Genomic DNA, 21,125 nt, shown 5'->3' on the forward strand with positions numbered 1-21,125 from the left:
AATTCAAAATTAAAACAAATATTCTCTGTTTATGTAATCTATATAAAAAGAGCGAGTTCTCATTTCAGCTCATTATAGCTAGTTATCTTTTAATGTGACCACGCCCACGGAGAGCGCGCGCTATTCAAGCGCAAATGATCTGAGGCAATACATGCAAACCGGCCACATCAGCTCGATAAAACACATCAAGTTTAATCAGATGAATTTACTATGTCATCTTGTGAGGCGGTGAGGAATAATCCTGGGAAACTTACCTCAGAAGTGCCGGTTTCACTTCGAGGAGCAATGGATCCAGTTGAGGATTAGTAGTACGTTTTTTATTCTTATATGCTTTGTTCTAATCGCGATATGGAATAGTGTCTGTAAACCGCAAAAATATTGTTTAAATATGAATCGCGTTTCTGTGTGTGAACGGCATATATGCGCTGTTGCTACTTGTTGTGACTAGTTTTGGATAGGAAGTTTTTACTGTAAAATAGACATCAAATAAGCTTTTTTTAGCCAGTTTCTGCTCATATGTTAAATATATAGTATGTTTTGTCAAAAATAAACTAATCAACTAAGACGTTATAGTGGTTGTTCCTTAGGCTATATCAAACTAATGAATCATCAATCAAGGATTAGTTCACTTTTTAAAAAAACTAGCTGATAATTTACTCACCCCCATGTCATCCAAGATGTCCATGTCTTTCTTTCTTCAGTCGAAAAGAAATTAAGGTTTTTGATTAAAACATTTCTCCATATAATGGACTTCAATGGGCCCCAAACGGGTCAAGGTCCAAATGACAGTTTCAGTGCAGCTTCAAAGGGCTTTAACGATACCAGACGATGAATAAGGGTCTTATCTAGCAAAACGATCGCTCATTTAATAAAATAAATAAAAAAAGTTTAAGTTTTATAAGCACAAATGCTCGCCTTGCTCGGTTCTGTGATGCGCGTTCGTGACGTCACGTAATACGCAATTACGTTGAAAAGGTCTTTTAAGTGAACTAATCCTTTAAGGCGGCAGGCGTGTGTTGCTTAGGCGGCCGCCTTAGTTCCAAAGTGCTGCGGGAAACCCTGTGTTACGTTAACATGCCGGACACCTATTCAGCCTGTTGTTCTGTGTGCTATTGTGGAGCTGAATAACTTGCCTTTCCAGATTAAATGTCTGTTCTTGGTCTTGGATTTTGTGAAATAAATTTCTAAATAAATGGGACTTATAGTCCAGTGCGACTTATAGTCCAGTGCACTTATATATGTTTTTTTCTTGTAAATCCTTGTGCCACAGGTCAGCATTGCAGTTATAATGGTCTATTCTACTACCTTTTCTACCTCAGTATTTTTATATATACATTTTATATATATATATATATACACGTCAAGTTTTGTTTATTACAGATAAAAGAGACAGATCGTATTGCAGTACAGTGTAAATCTTGTGCCCCAAGGTCTGCAATACCATTATAATGGTCTATTCTACTCCAGAGCTTTACTCTAAATTATTACCACTTATCCTACTGTTAGAAATGACTTGAACATGTGATGTTATACCTCGATTTATTTGGTATCCTGCACATTCTTTGGTACCAAATGTCCTCATTACTTGTTATAATGTTTACTAGTAATTCTTTTCATCCCAGAGCTGACCTGTTTATATTATTAGCACTTATTGTAAGTGTTATAATTTACTTGTAAGGCAGTTTTTTTTAACCAAAATGTAATTGGCATGTTCTTTAATGTGTGTATTATTTATATATATATATATATATATTTTTTTTCTGCTTTCTTCTCCAGGTCACCCAAGCGAACCACCGTGCTTGACCAAGAGGTTGCTCATAGACTTCCCAGAGGTGGAACTTCCACAGTCGCGCTGTAAACACAGTGTACGAACACCGGGATGACCTCCTAAAGTGTTTTCAGACCATCAGAGACAATGGAAACTTTGATCCCTTAACTGTCCGAGAGGCTGGGGGCTTTGTGAGGATGCTTGAAGACGAGGCTTTTTGTTTTTTTCTGGCACTGTTCCACAAGATCATGCCACACGTGGACATGATGTTCAACCAGCTGCAGAAAAGGAACATCGACCCTGTCTTCATTAAAACACTTGTCCAGAGGTTTACAGACAGCATGCAAACGATCAGGTAAATAACTGTATTTACTATTGGCTGATAAATCTTTTGTTGTTAGATATGCTATTTGCTTATTTCCAGCTGTGTGTCTAAATGTGCCTAGTCATCAAAGTGGATGATTATCATAGAGCCTATTACAATTATATGCGTTTTAGTATTTTAAAAGCAAAGAGACCATTAGATTTTGATAATAATGCAGGTAAAGTAGTTATCAAACACAGTTTCTAACAGGCTTATTCAGGTGTCCACCAGGTCAATTTCTAGAAGAGGCCTAGTTGTTAATAAAGATGACATTTATTGTCATTTAGACAAAGGAAAAATGCACATCAGAATGCATCGAATATCATGCAAAAGTGAATGTATTTCAGTAATTCAAATTAAAAGGTGAAACTAATATATTTAGTATATAACTATATACGTGTGCATGACTATACTTTTCAGAGGGCTGACATTTCTGTATTTAAAATCCTTTAAAAAAATGTTTTTATTGATTTCATGTACGGTAATATTCAAATATTAGGTTTTTAATTTGGGTTTTTTATAAGCTGTAAGCCATAATCATCAAAACTCAAGCACTTTTGCACGATATAATTTTTTCTCGAGTTTCACCAATATAATAGAAGAAATTTGTATTATGTACCTCTCAGGTTACTAGCTGCTAGACATAGACCTTATGTGTGTGTATATGAGTCAGTAGATGTGGACTTGGGTAAGTTAACTTAAACTTTATTTTTGGACCAGGGCCTCTATTCCCTCTCTGTGTGGGGACGGTGCATCGGACCAGCAGCAGCCTATAAAGCGACGGAGGATAATGGGAACAGGAGAACAACAAAGGCTGGCTACAGAGGTAAGTTGAGATGTAACTGTCAGTGTTTCCTCTACCAAATTTTTAGGCCTGTGGTGGTATGTAGCTACGTAATAAAATAAAAACCTGAGGGATGGCAAATTGCCACATCTGACTGATCGATTGATGGAGCAGGTGGTTTGCAATTTATATTTGCATCCTTATTCTTGTAAGCTCAGTAGATTCCAGGTTTATGACAAAGCAGTCACAAGCAGCAAAATAATAACAGTTTTCATTGGAAAGAAATTCAGTGCGTAAAGAATCCTCACGTGTGACAAAAAATATGTGGTTTATATAATGAAATTAAACCTTGTTTTGTAACGGAAACCAATAGGGAGTTAGTGAGGAGAAGTAAACGTACTGTAAAGTGCATTGAGGAATAATTGTGTTAAAACCTCTAGTAATCATACTTTACTCGTTCAGTCAGAATCACTTTCATCAAAATAGCTTTATTGCAAATTTAAGCTGATGAATCTTTTACAGGTATGTGATACCATCCTGACCCATGCCAAAGAGCGGTTCTCCTTCACCCAGCATCTCATAAGCGCAACACTTTTGCATGGAGAGCTGTTCCCACAACACCATGCAAAGTTCCCTGACACAGTGCTTGAAACAACAGTGGAGGCATACCCCATGCTGAACAAGGCCAAGCTCAAAACAGAACTATCCCTCATCTATGAGAATGATGAGTTCAAAGCTTGCAGTGGTGCAGTGCCTCTGTACCAGTTTTTCATGGAGAACAACCTTCATAGCACTTTCACAGAGACTGTCAGTCTTCTCAAGATCCTCATCACCACACCCATGACAACAGCTGAGTCTGAGAGGTGCTTCTCTACTTTAAAGAGGATCAAGACCTTCCTGAGAAACACCATGACACAGGATCGCCTGAATGCTCTGGCGATGCTCTCCATGGAGAAGAAACTTATCAGGGATATTCCTGACTTCAACAATAGGGTCATTGAGAGGTTTGCCACTCAGAAGGAGAGAAGGGCAAAATTCCTGTACAAATAATCTCTCTCTCTCTCTCTCTCTCTCTCTCTCTCTCTCTCTCTCTCTCTCTCTCTCTCTCTCTCTCTCTCTCTCTCTCTCTCTCTCTCTCTCTCTCTCTCTCTCGTAATTTTGTAAATAAAAATGTTGTCTTAAAGGGATAGTTCACCCAAAAATTAAAATTAGCTCATGATTTACTCACCCTGAAGTCTATCCCTTTAATACTATGTTTGCTATTTACTGTACATGTTGTGGAATATTTGTGTAGCCCCTAGGGGGCCTCGTTGATTAGCGACCGTCAGAATGTTAGATGTTTACCAGCAGGCTTCCACAATAAAGGGAAATAAAAGGAGAGAGAGGGACTGGAGTATTATAAAAATAAACCAATTTATTTAGTTATTCTCAAATTAAACACACATAAAAACAAAGACATTAGGCCTCGGGTGACAGATTCAGGGCTGGGAACAACAAATCACATGCACAAAAAAACCCCAAAGAAAGTAATTCACATTCAGCAAACCAGTGATCACACAACAAGGTCGTTTAGGAACTTACGTTCTCGGCACAACAAACGCACTCAGCAAACTTGTAGTGGTCACTCTAAACCCGAAACTAATATAAACAGAGCATGAATCAATAAAAGTTCATTACAGGTTAAAAAGCTAAAAAACGAACGCTGCTCATCAGTAAAAGCAGGAGACTTACGTTACATCTTAGTTGAAACACGCCGACACAATTCGCAGCCGATGAGGGCTCGCGAAGACAGGGAACTAACTGCAACCCCGGCACAACCACGCAAACATCAGATGCAGCTATAAAACAATGTAATCGTCCGAATCAAATCGGATCCATGCCAACCAGGTTTTCACAAGGAGGCTAAAATACATTTAAACATGAACTCACGTCAACTCGTACACCCAACCAAGAGTCCAAGGAATCAACCGTCTGTAACAGCACTAATCCGGAAAACTGCCAGCTTGCTGGATTTAAAGGTGCAGCGCCAAACAGCCACCACCTGATTCAATCAAGGCGCAATTCTCACTGCCTACGCCCCACCTGCTACATTTGCTTGAAAAAAAAATCACTCAATTGTTTGCAGGTAATACTTTATTTAATCAGCTAATTCATTCATTTTAAATATATATAATTAGATTATAGATTTATATAATTTGGTATTATTGTATGTATAGTCCACTCTGTTCTTGCGTTGCCTTTTACTACTGATAGCACCATTCCCTGATGTAGATAATTTATTCAATTGTTTGAGTTCAATTTCAAATGGAATGTTTGTGCAATATGTTTGTTTTTGTGCAAGAATGCCTCAACCTTTTAATACTGGCATTAAATCATTACTTTTCACAATGCACTAGTATCCTGCAGTTTGTGTTAATATTGGGTTTGGGTGGTTATAATAAGAATTGTTATTTATATAGCCTTTCCAGCACCCAAGGTTGCTTTACAAAGATAGGTTAAGGAATTTAACTAAATAAACCTCAACATCAAAGATAGGCAGAAAGTAATATACAGAGATCACTTACAAAGTTAGGTTAAAGATTCAAGCAAATAACATATCCATAACAAGGTGTAAAGATTGTGAGCTGAAGAGTAATATTCAAATAAAAAAACGTGTTTTTTTAAGAAACGATTGAAACTGACCGAATATGACAGCCCCACTGAAGATATTTTTCACCAGCCGCCACTGACCCCACCCCCAAATCCTTCTTGTCGGTTATTGGCTGGAACACTGTTTGTTATGTTTCGTGGTGCGGGTTAGCCCAGTTTGTTTTTGTTGCTGTTTGTGGAGCCTGGGGTGTCTACAGAGACCGCGTTTTTTTAGAGTGTGTTCAGGAGACAGACAGCTAGCGGATAGTGAGGAGATATTTGCTGTATGTGACAAAAAAATGTTTGGCCTAAAAAAATGCGTGACATCGCTTAGAACACCTTTAAAACAGCATGCTATAAAAATAAAAAATATATATAAAATAAGCGGCGGCAGATCGCTCGAAAATAGCGTTTGCCTCCGACGGGCCGCGGAAGGGGTAGGTGGTAGGAAGGCGGCTGTCGCTTTTAAAAAGTGTTTCAAACTTGTTTGCGATTACGCCATTCTGACGCTTCTACTCCGGGGCACCGCCGGTGGTCCGCCGAATCATTGCTCTCTGGGTATGGGACAGTCAGATAGACAATGTGAAGTGTGGTAGAACTTACGAGTTCACAAACCTTACAACTAGATCATATAATGGTATAACCAATTTGACAACCACACGAAACACAAAAATCAGACAACAAAGCACAACAATAACAATGCCCACCACTTCAAGCACAGATGATGATTTTGCAACACAAACAAACAGTTACACAACCAATAGAGGGCAGCACAATTTCTATAAAGAAACTCTGTCCCAAGTGTCACAGTACACAAGCCAATTTTAGCACTAAAGACAAGTTCCACAGGTGCACCACCTGCAAGATTTTAAGGAAACAGGAAAGCTACATAACAAAATGTAATGGATCATTAATTTTCAAAATTGATGAAGATGAGATCTCATTGGCCATCCCAAATTCTGTGCTGACCAAATTCCTAAAAAATTAAAAAGAAATAACATTCCTAGATACACAGGACATAGAAGAATTTCTTCTAACCTGTGGGCCTGTAACCATGTCATACAAATAACCAAATCAATCTCCGTAATTGAAGTCGCCTCAAATGAAACGCATGAGATTGAAGAAGAACTTTGCACCATCACAGATGCAGTGTCGTTAAACCAAACTGCTGAACAAATATTCCCAGGTGAAAAGTACTGGAATTGTTTTCCCCCCCCTTATTCTGGTACATTTATTGTAACTGTATTACATGTGTTCTATAATTGCTTGTTTTATATTCACTATGTTAATATACACACTTTTGTTCAGTCACTGTAATTCTTACACTTTCATTTACAGTTTTATTATAACTTCTGTTCACTTCATATTTCACTTTGGATTCGGGAGATAAGCCTTAGCCATCACCCTCATTCATCCACATCTCTTTAGTCTAGCAAGAGGTCGAGTGTACAAAACTGTACTTCAGCAACAACAAAGCCTCGCGTTTATAATTGCAATTTGTCTACTACTATCCGGAGATATCCATCAATGTCCCAGACCGTGCAGTGCACCAGCACAGACGGGACCTCGTGTATCATCTACCCACAGTAGGAGCAACACTGGAAACTTTCAGGTATGTTCACCATGTACACAGAACTACAACCGACTTACCTGCCTGGTTCTGTCTTCTCGGCGAGCGCCGTGGATCTACTGATGGGCGGTGCGGTGGCGGCTGGCTTGTTTACCTGAGAAGCGCCGTGCGTGCTAACTCCACCAGCACCTTGTGCGACGGCGAGGAACTCGAGAAACGTTGCCCATCCTGTTCACGGCACCGCGGTTCAGCAGAAATCACCATATGGGTCTAATAATGCAGGTGAAAACTCACCAACTCGACAATTGTTACAGTTACATCTCCATTCAAGTGAAAATAAAGATAAGTAGTTTAGCTACAAACGGAAGTACTGCAAAGCAAAACAGGAAGCTGACGACAAATCTAGCAGTCGTGAAAAACAGGAAATGGAATGTCTTCAAAACTGTCAACAACTCTACAATAATATGGGACTCTAGCATAAAACCAAAGGGCTCACTTGGTGGACACCTTAAGGTACGCAGACTCATATCAAAAAATGAACAAATCCAACATCTGTTAATAGACTCAAATTTGGATTTTCTATGTTTGTCTGAAACCTGGCTTCATGCAAATTCACCTCCTGCAGCCATTACCATACCAGGTTATCAAATTTAAAGAAGAGATAGGGTGAAATCTAAAGGAGGTGGTGTCATGGTGTATATAAAAAAACAGCATTCTCTGTGAGGAAATAGACTTGTCAAATAGTGACTTGGAATGTATCGGATTAAAATTTATTTTATCTCCACAAATGTATTTTAGCCTGATAGTAATTTATCGCCCACCCTCATCCAAAATTGATTTTTATCAAAATTTCCGCAGCATGCTTTTAAATTGCAACTTTGAAAAAGTATTAATAATGGGAGATTTTAATGTTAATTGGGAAGATAGATCAGCCAGGAAAAATCTCAAACAAATAAGCGATAACTTTGATCTAACACAGGTAGTTAAGGGCCCAACAAGAATAACCCAGCTCAGATTGACTTAATATTCAGCAATAAACCAGAAAGAATCACAAAAACTTTTAACATGATCACAGGCCTATCAGACCACAATCTAGTTCTGGTGGCAAGAATATTGACCAGCAAAAGATTTTGTGTTTCCACTGCTAAGGAGCAAGAATCAACCAAAAATACCTAACAAAGAGCAGGGGCCTGTTTTAATAAGGAGGTTCAACCAACTCTGAGTTAAAACTTGAACTCTGAGTTGACTTACCCTGAGATTGGAAACTCTGAGTTTTCGGTTACAGATCAGCTGAAATTAGTTAGTTTAATCAACTCTAAGTTGACTGACTCAGAGTTAAGCGCGTGCACCACAACTATAGAAAGCCATTATCAATGGAGCGCAGATACTATGAGTAACCATGGCAACAGCGCCAGACAAAAAGAGGAATTACTGTTATACAGTGTTGGGTGTAATTAATTACCAAGTAATCTAAATATTGTAATTTAATTAAAGGGATTACTCTTAATTCTACTGTCATTTAAAATAAAATCTGATGTAATTACATTAAATAGGCTACTGCATAGACTATAGAACAATTCTGTATAATACAATAGTGGATTTAACATACATTTTTAAAAGGTATATTTTTAATGTAACCTTCTCCCTCTTCACACTTTGGTCAATTCAAGAATAATTCATGCAATTGAATTGTGTTAATTTGAAAGCATTACAAGTGCAATTTCTTGTCTCTCCTTGTGTTTTTCAAGTGGTTGAGGTTGATATGGGATTTAGTAATTAATAATAAGTAGATCAATACTTTCTAAAGATAGTAATTATTACATTAATCTAATTACACTGTTGAAGATGTTATTTGCAGCTAGTTCTATTTTAATTACTATTTTAGAGTAACTGTTATAATATCAGAGGTGAAACTGGAAGAACAGTTATTCAACCTAATTTTTATTTGCATGTAGGCTATGTGCAATCCTGCTGGCATTAACAGAATGTGGCAGCAGCTGAAAATAAAAAATATAAAAACATAATTCAATCAGGTAAGGCTTGAGCATATCATGGGTGTAGGCTACCTGACTTTACAAACATTTTACATATTAAATAACTAAATAGCATCCAGTGTCTAACAGTGCAGCAGCATTTTTGGCTGAGGGAATTCCTTCATCAGAGTCAGTCACTCCCGAAGATCCAAGGGCCTTCATAAAAGGTAAGAGGTCTATGTGTTATTTTTTGTATAGGGCATTTTAAATATTTCCATTTATTTGACTTTGGGTTGGGGTTTTCATTGGTCCCAAAATATTCTGATGGTAATATCTGTCTGTCTGGAGCCTCTTGTCCCAACAGAACCCCAGGCAGTTGTAAGTAGCCGACTCAATACACCAGAAATTATGACAAATAGTAGGCCTATTATAAAGTGTACTCGACCAAATGCTCATCTTCACCGGACGATGGGGATGAAACAGTTTCTGCTGCCATAGAGAGGCCTACAGAGGTAATGTTAATATTATGTGTCTACAGATCAGACAATCTACACATTCACATGTGTATGTGGAGTATAGAATCTAAGTTTATATCTAAGTATAAACAGACATTCTTATATTTCCCCCCAGTGTGTGGAAGAACAGCAGGAGGACGGTCCATCAACTTCTGGTGCACAGATGAACACACTGCAGTGATTTTCAGTAAATGCCACTGTTTAATTCTCTAGAATTTGTTCAGAACTACATGATGTAATCTACTGTATTTTCAGTTGCCAGTTAAGGAGTTATATAGACTTCATCTTATTAATAAATAAATAAAAACAGCGGTAAAAACAGCAATAAATAAATGTACAGAAAGAATGAATTAAGTGTTTAAACACCGCTTCCTCTTTAAAAAAGGGGAGGAGGCCGCAAGAAAGAACAAAGATATAAGAAGTACAAAAATAAATTAACTGACATTATAAGAACAAGTAAACGGTTATATTATCAAAAAAAAACTATATGAACATAAAAACAATATAAAAGGAACTTGGGATGTTTTAAATAGCCTAATCAAACAAGGATCCTCAAAGTTGACATATCCTGATCACTTTATCGATGAAAATGGTGACGATTACAATATGAGTAATGTAGTAAATAAGTTCAACAATTTTTTTGTAAATGTTGGCCCTAAGTTGGCTGCTGATATTCCAGGAAGTGGGGTTGAAAAATCAACTATTGAACGGAATCCCTTGTCATTTTTCCTCTCAGCTACAAATGAGCAGGAAGTGACAAACATTGTGTGGAATTGTAAAAATAAGTCCTCCACTGACTGTCATGATATCAGCATGACATTGATTAAAAAAGTTATATTGAACATTGCAAAACCCTTAACTTATATTTGTAATTTGTCATTCCAGACTGGCTGTTTTCCAAATAAAATGAAAATTGCTAAAGTAATTCCACTTTTCAAAAATGACAATAAACACGCTTTTACTAATTACAGACCAATCTCTCTCTTGCCCCAATTTTCAAAAATTCTAGAGAAACTCTTCAATTCTCGACTTGAAGAGTTTCTCGAGAAACATCATGTCATTAATGATGGTCAGTATGGCTTTAGGTCAAAAAGAACTACCTCAATGGCAATAACTGAAGCTATTGAAGAAGTCACTAACGCATTGGAGCAAAAGAAGTATGCAGTTGGTATCTTTATTGATCTAAAAAAAGCCTTTGACACTATTGATCACTCAATTCTATTAAAAAAGATGGAAAGATATGGAATTAGGGGACTGGCTGGAGATTGGTTAAAAAGTTAAAAGGTCACAGTTTGTTAAAATGGGTCAGTATTTATCAGATACTCTTGGCATTCTTTGTGGTGTCCCCCAGGGGTCAGTATTGGGGCCAAAATTGTTCAATGTGTATATAAATGATATGTTTGACGCATCCAAGGTACTTAAATCAATTTTATTTGCAGACGACACAAATATATTTTACAGTAGTGACGATTATAATAAGCTCGTAAATACGGTAAACAGGGAACTAAAGATAATAAAAAAGTGGATGGATGCAAATAAATTATCCCTGAATATAAATAAAACTAAGGTAATGATGTTTGGAAATTGCAAAATAATGTATGAACAGAGAATAAGTATTGATGGTATCCAAATTGAAATAGTGAATGAGAATACATTTTTAGGAGTAATAATTGATAGTAAATTGTCATGGAAACCCCATGTCAGATATATAAAAACAAAAATCTCTAAAAACCTATCAATTATAAATAAAGCAAAATTATTCCTTGATGAAAATGCACTCCGTACTTTATATTGCACCCTGGTATTACCGTATTTTACTTATTGTGTTGAAGTGTGGGGAAATACTTATCAGAACACAATAAAACCTTTGATTATATTGCAGAAACGAGCTGTGAGAATCATTCACAAGGTTGGTTTTATAGAACATACTTACAATCTGTTTACGCAGTCAAAGTTACTAAAATTTAATGATCTTGTACAATATAATACATCAATAGTCTTATACAAAGCATTTAACAAATTATTACCCCCTAACTTACAACGTTTTTTTAAAACTCTAGTGCAAACTCATAATTTGAGAGGTTTTGGACATTTTTCAATACCGAGAGCCCAAACCACACGTAAATGTCACTGTGTGTCTGTATGTGGAGTGAAACTCTGGAACAAACTGGACTTGCTACTAAAGCAATGTCAAACCATTCATCAATTCAAACTGTTATATAAACATTGGGTCTGGTTAAAATATAGAGATGAGGGTCTTTAATTAAGATTGCTATTGTATTCTGTCTCATAGTGTGAACATGTGCTCAGTGTTTCCTTACCATCGTTGGTATATTGTCCATTACATTTGTTGGCATTGTTTATTTCTATTACATTATTGTTATCTGTCTCATAGTGTTAACATGTGCTCAGTGTCTCTTACCGTCGTTGGTATATTGTCTATTACCATTGTTGGTATATTGTCTATTACCATTGTTGGTAGATTTGTCTATTATCATTGTTGGATATTGTCTGTTAACCATGGTTTGGATTGTACTACTATTACATTGTTAGTAACAACTGCTGTCATAAAAACTAAATTGTTATTGTGGTAACGCCACCGTGATATATTATTTGTAAATAATCTGAGAGCACAGTAAATATGAAGCCTAAATATCAATTACAAATGGTGATGCTGGGGTGGGATTACATAAGTTGTCTTCTTCCCACTCCCTTTCAGGCAGAATTGAAATTGAAATTGATTGTTAAATTTGAATACTGTATATTTGTTTTGTTTTTTTGTTTGTTTTTTTAACCATATTGTCTACCTACATATATATATATTTTTTTTTTGTGCTATTCCCTGGAATAAACGAAAAAAGAAAAAAAAAACTCTGGGTTTACCGAAGAAAACCTGCTCCCGACCAGGTTAGGTTCACAGAGTAAGTTACCATGGTAACTGACTGAGTATAAGTTACCTCTTTCAGAAACGGGCTTGACTTACTCTGCTTTCTCGGGTTTGATTTACCTCCCATTCTGAAACGGAAAACCCAGAGTTTCCCTCATTTCAGGGTTAACATACTCAGAGTTTTCACTTAACCTCCTTTCTGAAACAGGCCCCAGGACTGTTTCAAAAACACAATAAACAGGTTTAATTGGAGTAATTTGCTTGCAGGGAAAGACTTACATGAGGGAAGTACTGTGCTCTCAAGTAAACTGCAATATTTCATTAAGGAGTTTACTCAGAAATTTAGAAATAGAAACTCCAAGAATAGTCTTCCATGGATTAATGCTGAAATCCTGAAAGTGATGAAAGAACGTGACCTTGCATAAAAAATAAAATTAAAAAAAGGCAAATAAATCAAAACTATGTCATGATAAACACCATTTTACAATGCTGAGGAACAAAATAACATCTATGTTGAGAAAGTCAAGGGCTGACTTTTTTCTGAGCATAATAAGTAAAGCAGGGGGCAATTCGAAGTTGATTTGGGATCAATTAAAAAAACTGATGGGGTAGGAACACAAAGAAAGAAAACCTGTTGAACTTTTATTAGATGGAAAACGTATCACTGATCCAGCTGCTGTTGCTGCGGCATTTAACAATTATTTTGTTGACTCTGTTGCATCTATTGCACTGTATTTTTCACAGATAGACACAAGTATTTGTTCAGTTTTGTCATCAGAACCCAGCCTCATGTTTTCCAGTGCCTCTGAAAGAAATATAGAAGCCTTAATCAGGTCACGTAACACATCAAACGCTAAAGATGTGTTTGGAATGGATACCACAATGGTGAAAGATCTAGGTTCATCATTAGTTATCCCCATCACAAAAATTATAAATATTATAATCATTATAAATCAATCAGAGGGGGAATTTCCAAATGCATGGAAGTCAGCCATTGTTTCCCCAATATTTAAATCTGGAGACAGACAAATTATTTCCAATTACAGACCCATTAGTATTTTGCCAGTAATGTCAAAGGTTCTGGAAAAGTGGGTATCTCAACAGATTAGAGATCACCTGAACAACACTGTCTTTTCCCTCCATCCACTACAATTTGGATTTAGGCCAAACCATTCTACCGAGACAGCGAACTGCTTTTTCATTGAAAACATTAAATCATTGCTTGACAAGAACAGCGTTGTTGAAGCCATCTTTTTAGATCTCAGGAAAGCTTTTGATACCGTTAATCATAAAATTTTACTCTCCAAACTTTCTCATCTCAACTTTTCGGATAATGCTCTTAACCCTCTGGGGACGAATTGGGCGGTACCGCCCAAAATGGCATACTTTTACAAACGTGCAATCTTCAAAATTATCTATTAATGATAGAGAGGTGCGGTCTTTTTTGCCGTCTTCCTCCGATTTCGCTGAAAACAGTGATATCCCGTTTGTATTATATAGACACTTCACTATTGCGCAATACCATTGCATAAAAAGGCCAATGAACTCGATGTTGTTAGGCAAATTCCACCAATGGAAAAATTGCCGCTGGCAGGATTTTTTTTTTTACCCAATCCAGGGTACCCCCAGGATCCTCCAACTTAAATTCAAGGCTTTTTAAGACCTTTTTAATACCATTTTAAATGAAATTCAATGCCAACTTCCTACCCATTTCGACAGAAGTATGAGGGGAAAATGTCAAATCTGTATAAATTTTAAACCCTAGAAAATAATTATGTACAAGTAGGCTACTTGAATTAAATAAAACATTTTATTTAAATTATCAGTCATATTATTTAATATATACGCAACAGCGTTGTAGTGCGCACGTGTGTGTAGGCCAGAGTTCATTTTGGCAGCCATTTTTTTTTGGCAAGCATTTTTGATTTCAGACGAAAATGCTTATTAGTCTTAGTCACATTTGAGTCATTCTGTCTTTCATAGTTTTAGTTGACTAGTTAAAGGTCTTCGCATTTTTTGTCAACTTTTAGTCATTACTTTTACTCAAACTGCAGTTACTTTACTTTTGGTAGCTATTTTATATGTAGTCTTTAGACAGAAAATGTTATAATTCCGTGGTTCTTGTTGGCAAATGTTATAATGCCGTACCCCCTGGTACTCCCTCTCTTCCACTTAGACTGCAGTCACAGCTTTTCCATTAAGTGACAATATTTGCCACCTTTAATCAATAGTCCCATTTAATTTTTTACCTTTTTAATACTTTTAATTTTTTTTATAATGCTTTAAATAAAACCATGTTCAATAAATATACAATGGTAAAAAAACGTTTAATATTAATACAAATATTATATTAAAATTGCCAGTAGGTGGCGGTAACTCACTGTCTTTATGAGTGAGTCATCGAGTCATTCATTCATTGAATCTCACATTCATTGAATCTTTTCGTTCAAAGCCACAGATTTCGTTGCAAAATAGAGCAATAAGCCTGACTATACTGTTTAAATGCAGTACATCACTTAATGTTACCCTTTTGTTGTTTTTTAACTGTTGTATAAAATCAATGTCACATTTGAAATCGTGTGGATATCCGGGATTCGGGAAACATTGCATTCTTGCTCGTATAATATTATCAACATTAAAAACACTGCTGGATATCATCCTGCATTTTGATCGCAGATTTAGTCGTACAAACAGCGCAAGCGGCTCGTGACAGAACACAGACCGACTGAATGACAGTTTAATTTAACTAGAAAATCTCAAATGAAGATCGCTGAACTCCAGCTTGTCTGTGTTTTCAGATCATCCGCGCTTCTTCAGCAGTGTAGAGAGAGCGCGCGCGCATGGTTGCCAGATACCATTAAAAAGACCGTGTAGAAAACATGTTCTTTTAACAGAAAAGCTCTGATTTGGTGTTTAAATTATTGAATTCTGGCATTTGAGGCCACAGCGGATTAAACCGACACTCCCATTTCAGACGACAAACTAGGCTAGGCTACTTATCTTGTTCTGTACCTCACTTGCCTAGTAAGTAACCATAGTAACGGGTGCGCACTGCGCATGCTTTCGCGCTTTCTGCTATGACATGAAGCGCGAGCTGCACTCAACGCTGCATTCATTTTTAATCAGCCTACATTAGTTACAGTTAATTTAGTTACTGTATGAACTTAATCCTAGGAAAGACAAAAAATATAAGACCTTTGTAACGAAATCCAAGACTTTGTATACCAAATTCAAGGCTTTTAAGGCCTTAATTTAAGATGATCAAATTTAAGACTTTTTCAATGCTTTTAAGACCCCGCGGGTACCCTGCAATCAGAGGAAGGTTACCATGACGTATTCTAGCCAATCAGAGGACTCTGTAGCCTTCAACATGTACAAACAAACAGCGTCGTGTAGAGATGAATGAGACAGAGAGCGAACGGAGCGGAGTATTACAGAGGGCACAGAGATCTACATAAGAAAGAGACAGAATAACTTAAAATAGCATTAAATTGTATTGTTTTAGCACTTTTATGATGGGAAGCAGTAAAAGATTTACGGCAGAACAAGCTCTGGAACAATTACTGGAAAGTAAATCTGCCAGGTTGTGAGTGTGTCTGTTCTTCAGAGCAAGCAGTTCTCATTTAGCTCGAAGCAGACCGCTTTTTCACGCCTGGGACTGTTTGTAAAAAAAGTTCCTTATTTCATTGTTCTTAACGCATTTTATTGAACAATTACAAATGTCTGTCAAGCAAAGGGTTTGACAAATATTTTTTTGGTTCAAAAACTGTTCACTATTGTTGTGTGAGGTGTGATTTTCAGTAATAAATGACAAAAATCTAATTTTCGTTGTTGAAATTCTCTCGATTATTGTAAATTTTTCACTCATACTTCCCTTATAAACACATTACATGCATGCTTATGTTAGCTTAGGGTCTTCTGAATCCATAGATACCAAACACATGGTGTTCCATCTCCATTACATATGGTTTATAAGCCCAAATGTAAAAATGGAGAAAACAGACCAAAAAGAGCTTAGTCCCCAGGGGGTTAAGTGGGTAGCATCTTATCTTTACCACCGGTCACAAACTGTCCGTATTGGCAGCTATCAGTCTGAACCCCTTCACTTGTCCACTGTAGTGCCCCAAGGGTCAATCCTGGGCCCTCTTCTGTTCTGCATATATGTGACCGATCACGGAAAGTAGGGACACAAGCACAGCATTATCGAGTTCACGCGCGTGATCATTTGTAACTAAACATATGCGCGTGAACTCGACAATCGACTACTTTGGACTTCGACCGAAAACAGGAACTAAATACAGGTATTTGCGCTGGCTGATATAACATCATTTTTATGAATATCTTTCACATCTACTGCAGTCAGATTCACTCGTGTTCACTCTGAAGGAATCACTTAACATGGCTGGGCACTTGTATGACACATCAAGGATGATAAGAGAAATAAAAGCAGGTTTAAAATTTGCCCTATTGAAGTCAACAGGGTGCAAATTTTAAAAAGAGGATAACACGGTGTAGGCAACACCGATTTTTGTCGTTGTTCTCTGTATTGACAGCACTCCAAATTTACTAAAAATTGAGTTTAATGTTAAAATTGACCGGAGTTCTCCTTTAAGCTCTGTAGCACATTAACTCTTTGTTGCATGTTTGTTTTTGTGTCTTATTTCTGCTGCTGCAGCAAATTTAATGTTTATTGTATTTTGCCATGTGATAATCAACTTGTTTTTACATATTACCTCTTTCCAGGATGCCTATCCAGGATTAACTACATCTGGCCTAGGACTACAGATGAAAACTAGCCTTTTGGCTAACTCTGGCAAATTTTACAGTTGAGCTGTTATGTTAATATGCACTGTCCTTGCAAATAAATAAATAAATAAAATTTAAAGACAATTTTTCACTTCTAATTTTACCCTGGTAATAAATCTTTTATATATATATATATATATCAGTGGCGATTTCTTTAAGACTGCAAGGGAAGCTCTGCTTCCCCTATAATGTCAACAATTAATGGTCAAATATATGTACTATTTTGTTAACATTTTATTGACTAAAAATTATTTAGAACACGTTCATCTCGAAGACGAGTTCGATCAGAATCAGCAGCTGGTCAGCTGACTCGATTTCCTTCTCATTCATTTCTGTAGCGTCACAGTGCATTTTTCTGTTGAAGCCGAGCATCCATTGACTTCAATGGGGCTGCTTTGAACAGTTTTTTTCAGTGCTCCGAAACTAGACGGTCATTGGATAAATGCTGCGATTATGTCCCGGGGGGGAATGGAGGAGTGGGCGGACCCGGACTCCGGGCGTCTGCGTGGTGATTGGAGGGTCTGTCATCTCCTTTTGATTGACAGAATTTCTGTCAATAGCTGAAGCTATTCGAGCTCAGTGAAAAGTAAACTGAAAAAAGCTTTTCTCACGCAGAGAAAAATCGCGAAGCAAAGAGGACACTGACACTGACAGACAACAAAGAGAAGGTTACTTTTGATAAGCAAATTCTCAGCTCTCCGACTCTGTAAATTGTATTACGAAATTCAAACAATAAATATCGCTTTAGCACTTGTAAATGTGACGTGACAGATCATCTCTCACTCTTTACAACTAACGTTAGTAAATAATAAATAAACACGAATCAGCATGTTGAAAGATCTAGTACAACTTACCAAAATGTATATGCCTCATACTTAATATCGAGCAATCAGTGTTTTTCAACGCGGAAAGAGGTCAATAAAACAGCTGGAGAAAAATGTCACAACGTTTAGGTTACCTCAGGATCAAGAAAGCCATTTAATAACCATTGCACGTTAGTTGGCTAGAAAAATTAGCTACAGAGAGGAGTATTTTGCTAAATATGTGCATTGTATGACATATTTATATTATATTTGTATTATATTTAATTTGAGTTGTTATTTAACCTTTAATAATAATACCAGCTGACAGGGCTCTCTGTATGTTTATAGCATTAGATGAGATTTTTTTTCTTGAAAAAAAAAATGAATGTAAGTTAGGCTACCTAATATTTATCCAAATGAATCGATATTGAATCAAGATCCGAATCAAAAGAATAAAATTGAATTGAAATGAAATCGTGTGTCAAGTAATAATAAAATCAGTAGCCTACAGTCATTGTACCATGTAAACATTGTAACATGTTTTTACTAACTTAATAAAATTCTGTTTAATTACCTAATGTTTTGACAATCACGATACACATATGTTGATGGAAGTTTTGGATAATTTTTATGATGTAGGCCGAAAATGAGCTTCCCCTCTTTAAAAGACCAGCAGTCGCCACTGATATATATATACACACACACACACAGTTGCTGAAATTAACACTTTGCTTTTGCATTTATTATATCTTGATAATGTGTTCTTTAATGTTCAAAAATGCTCTTGTTCTGAAGAAAAATAAAATAAGTTCAACAATGTTCAATGTCACGCCTTTCTTTAAAGTCCTCCACAAACATATTGTCCAGCCACAATTTTTTTAACTTTAAACTGTTAACTACATTTTCTAAATAAATAAAAATCTCACAATTTTAAAATAAAGCAAATAATTTAATATCTATTTTGCATTGGAGTTAAAATCTGTATTGTCAATGTTACTTTTAAAATGAAAAAAAAAAATAAGCATCCAGACAAGTAGGGGGCAAAGTGCAACATTCCTACTTAAAAAACCACCACCTGATTCAGAAAAATTAACTTAAAGGCCATGTTGCAGGTTAACCACCACTGTCGATTAATGGGTACATAAATCACTCAAAATATGTATATCATTTTTAAAATGTCTCAAAAATGGTCTTAAATACCAGTTTTTTACGTTTTTGGTATTAGCGGTTTTTTTCACGCAATTCGGTGATGACGTCACGTTGGGGAGACGTGGAGGAAAGGTAGCCTGATGGCCGCCAAAGCCAGTGAAATGCATGGTCCGAGGAGAATGAGTGGAGAGTTGGTGAAGTGTTCTGGTGAGTTGCTATCATTTAGCAACGCAGCAATGAGATAACGACACATATTTTTTTTTACTGTCATTGAATAGCACCGACTGAAAAATAAACTTTTCTTTATAGTGGCGGTGATCATGACGTTAGTTCAGATAAGTAACGTTACCAGCAGTGTTGTAATGTAACGGAGTACAAATACTTCGTTACTGTACTTAAGTAGAAATTTCACGTATCTGTACTTTACTTCGCTATTTAAATTTATGTCAACTTTTACTTTTACTTCACTACATTTCCTAGATAAAATGTATACTTTTACTCCGCTACATTTCCACTAAGCATCTTCGTTACTCGTTACTCCAAAATCAAATCAAAAGAAATGTGGGTTTGAGGTTTGGCGACAGTGTTGCCAGATTGGGACGGTGATTTCCAGCCCAAAGGCTCACCAAAACCCGCCCACTCCAAGAAAAAAACGCCCAAAATTTTACTGCCAAAATAATGTGATATAATTGTATTGCCATGCCATTCAAGGTTGATAAGCACCATTTAAATCTCCTTAAAACAAAATAAAATAATAAATAAATAAATTTCCCAGGTAAACGGATCAAAACAGGGCAATAATTAAGGAGAATTAGCAAACATGACTGAAATGCGACCACACACATAATGCACTTTCACAGTGTATATTTAAAATGTTTTGCAATAATTTAAATACCCAATGTTTATTTTGTTATATTTAATAAATTATATATGTATTTAAATTATATGATATATTTTTATTAGTAGTACTAATACATTTTACTCCTGATTAACGGGTGTGTGTGAAATAGAAAGCGAGATATCTTACCTTTAAATGCAGAACAGGCTGTCGTAACTTGACAGGATGCTGAAGAACACAGCTGATCTGAATGCAACGTTTTAGAACTATTTACAGTCTGGCTGAGCTGTCTAGTACATGGATGCGTCAAACTTCCCCAACAACTGTTGGGGAGGACGGAATGTAGCCGATGTCCATCCATTCCGTGCCAGCCCTGAGCGCACATCCATTAAACCAGAAAGGAGCGGCAATCCCATTCTATTTCGAGTGTCATCTTTGAGCAGCGTGACTTGCGAAAATGCTCTTTCAACCGGAGCGTTGGATATGGGGAGAGTGAGGATTTTAATTGCACCTAGTGCTAAATCATGAAAGCAGTGGTTTCCTCCAGCATCTTGAAAAGAATCTACCTCTAACCAAAACGCATCAATGGTTAAATTAGGTGAGAACCCTGCTGAGGCAACATTTCTCCACTGAGTCTCAAGTAAATCTGGTGAGCCTGAAAAGAATTCCTTAGGCAGATCTCGGAAGGATGATTTGTTTGACACAACAGAAGCGGGACACAGGAGTTCCAGCTTCCACAACAACTCCAAGGATGCAGGCAAACGCATTTGATACTGGACCAGGAGTTCTTTTAAGAGGTCTACACAGCGTGTTAAGACCACCTGCTTTTTCTCAGGTGAAAGAGTGCTCGCCTCCAACTTCTGACTAAATGTGGTCCCCAGGTCAGCATCTTTAGGTGAGAGGTATATACTGGACGATTTTAGGTCTAAGTCCATGAGTTGTTGTTCGTTATTCATACGGAAAACGCTCGGCTTGATTAAACGTCTCAGTGTTGACTTGTACAGCCGGTTGAGGTCCCGGAAAACTACAAGGCTATCAGC

The 21,125-nt window shown here is 36.7% G+C and overlaps 1 protein-coding gene across 1 annotated transcript; it reads left to right on the top strand.

Annotated features, from left to right (window-relative positions):
- Positions 1-1,820: 1,820 nt before the first annotated feature.
- LOC307004505 (zinc finger MYM-type protein 1-like) lies at positions 1,821-3,966 on the top strand (the record flags this gene model as incomplete). The annotated part of the gene is made up of 3 exons (XM_079623825.1): positions 1,821-2,123; positions 2,853-2,958; positions 3,439-3,966. Exons 1-3 carry the CDS (start codon positions 1,966-1,968, stop codon positions 3,964-3,966), a joined length of 792 nt encoding a protein of 263 aa, XP_079479951.1. The 5' UTR covers positions 1,821-1,965.
- Between the last annotated feature and the right edge of the window lie 17,159 nt (positions 3,967-21,125).

The sequence above is a fragment of the Phoxinus phoxinus genome (genome assembly GCF_949152265.1).
Source record: "Phoxinus phoxinus genome assembly, chromosome: 9".
Lineage (NCBI taxonomy): Eukaryota > Metazoa > Chordata > Actinopteri > Cypriniformes > Leuciscidae > Phoxinus > Phoxinus phoxinus.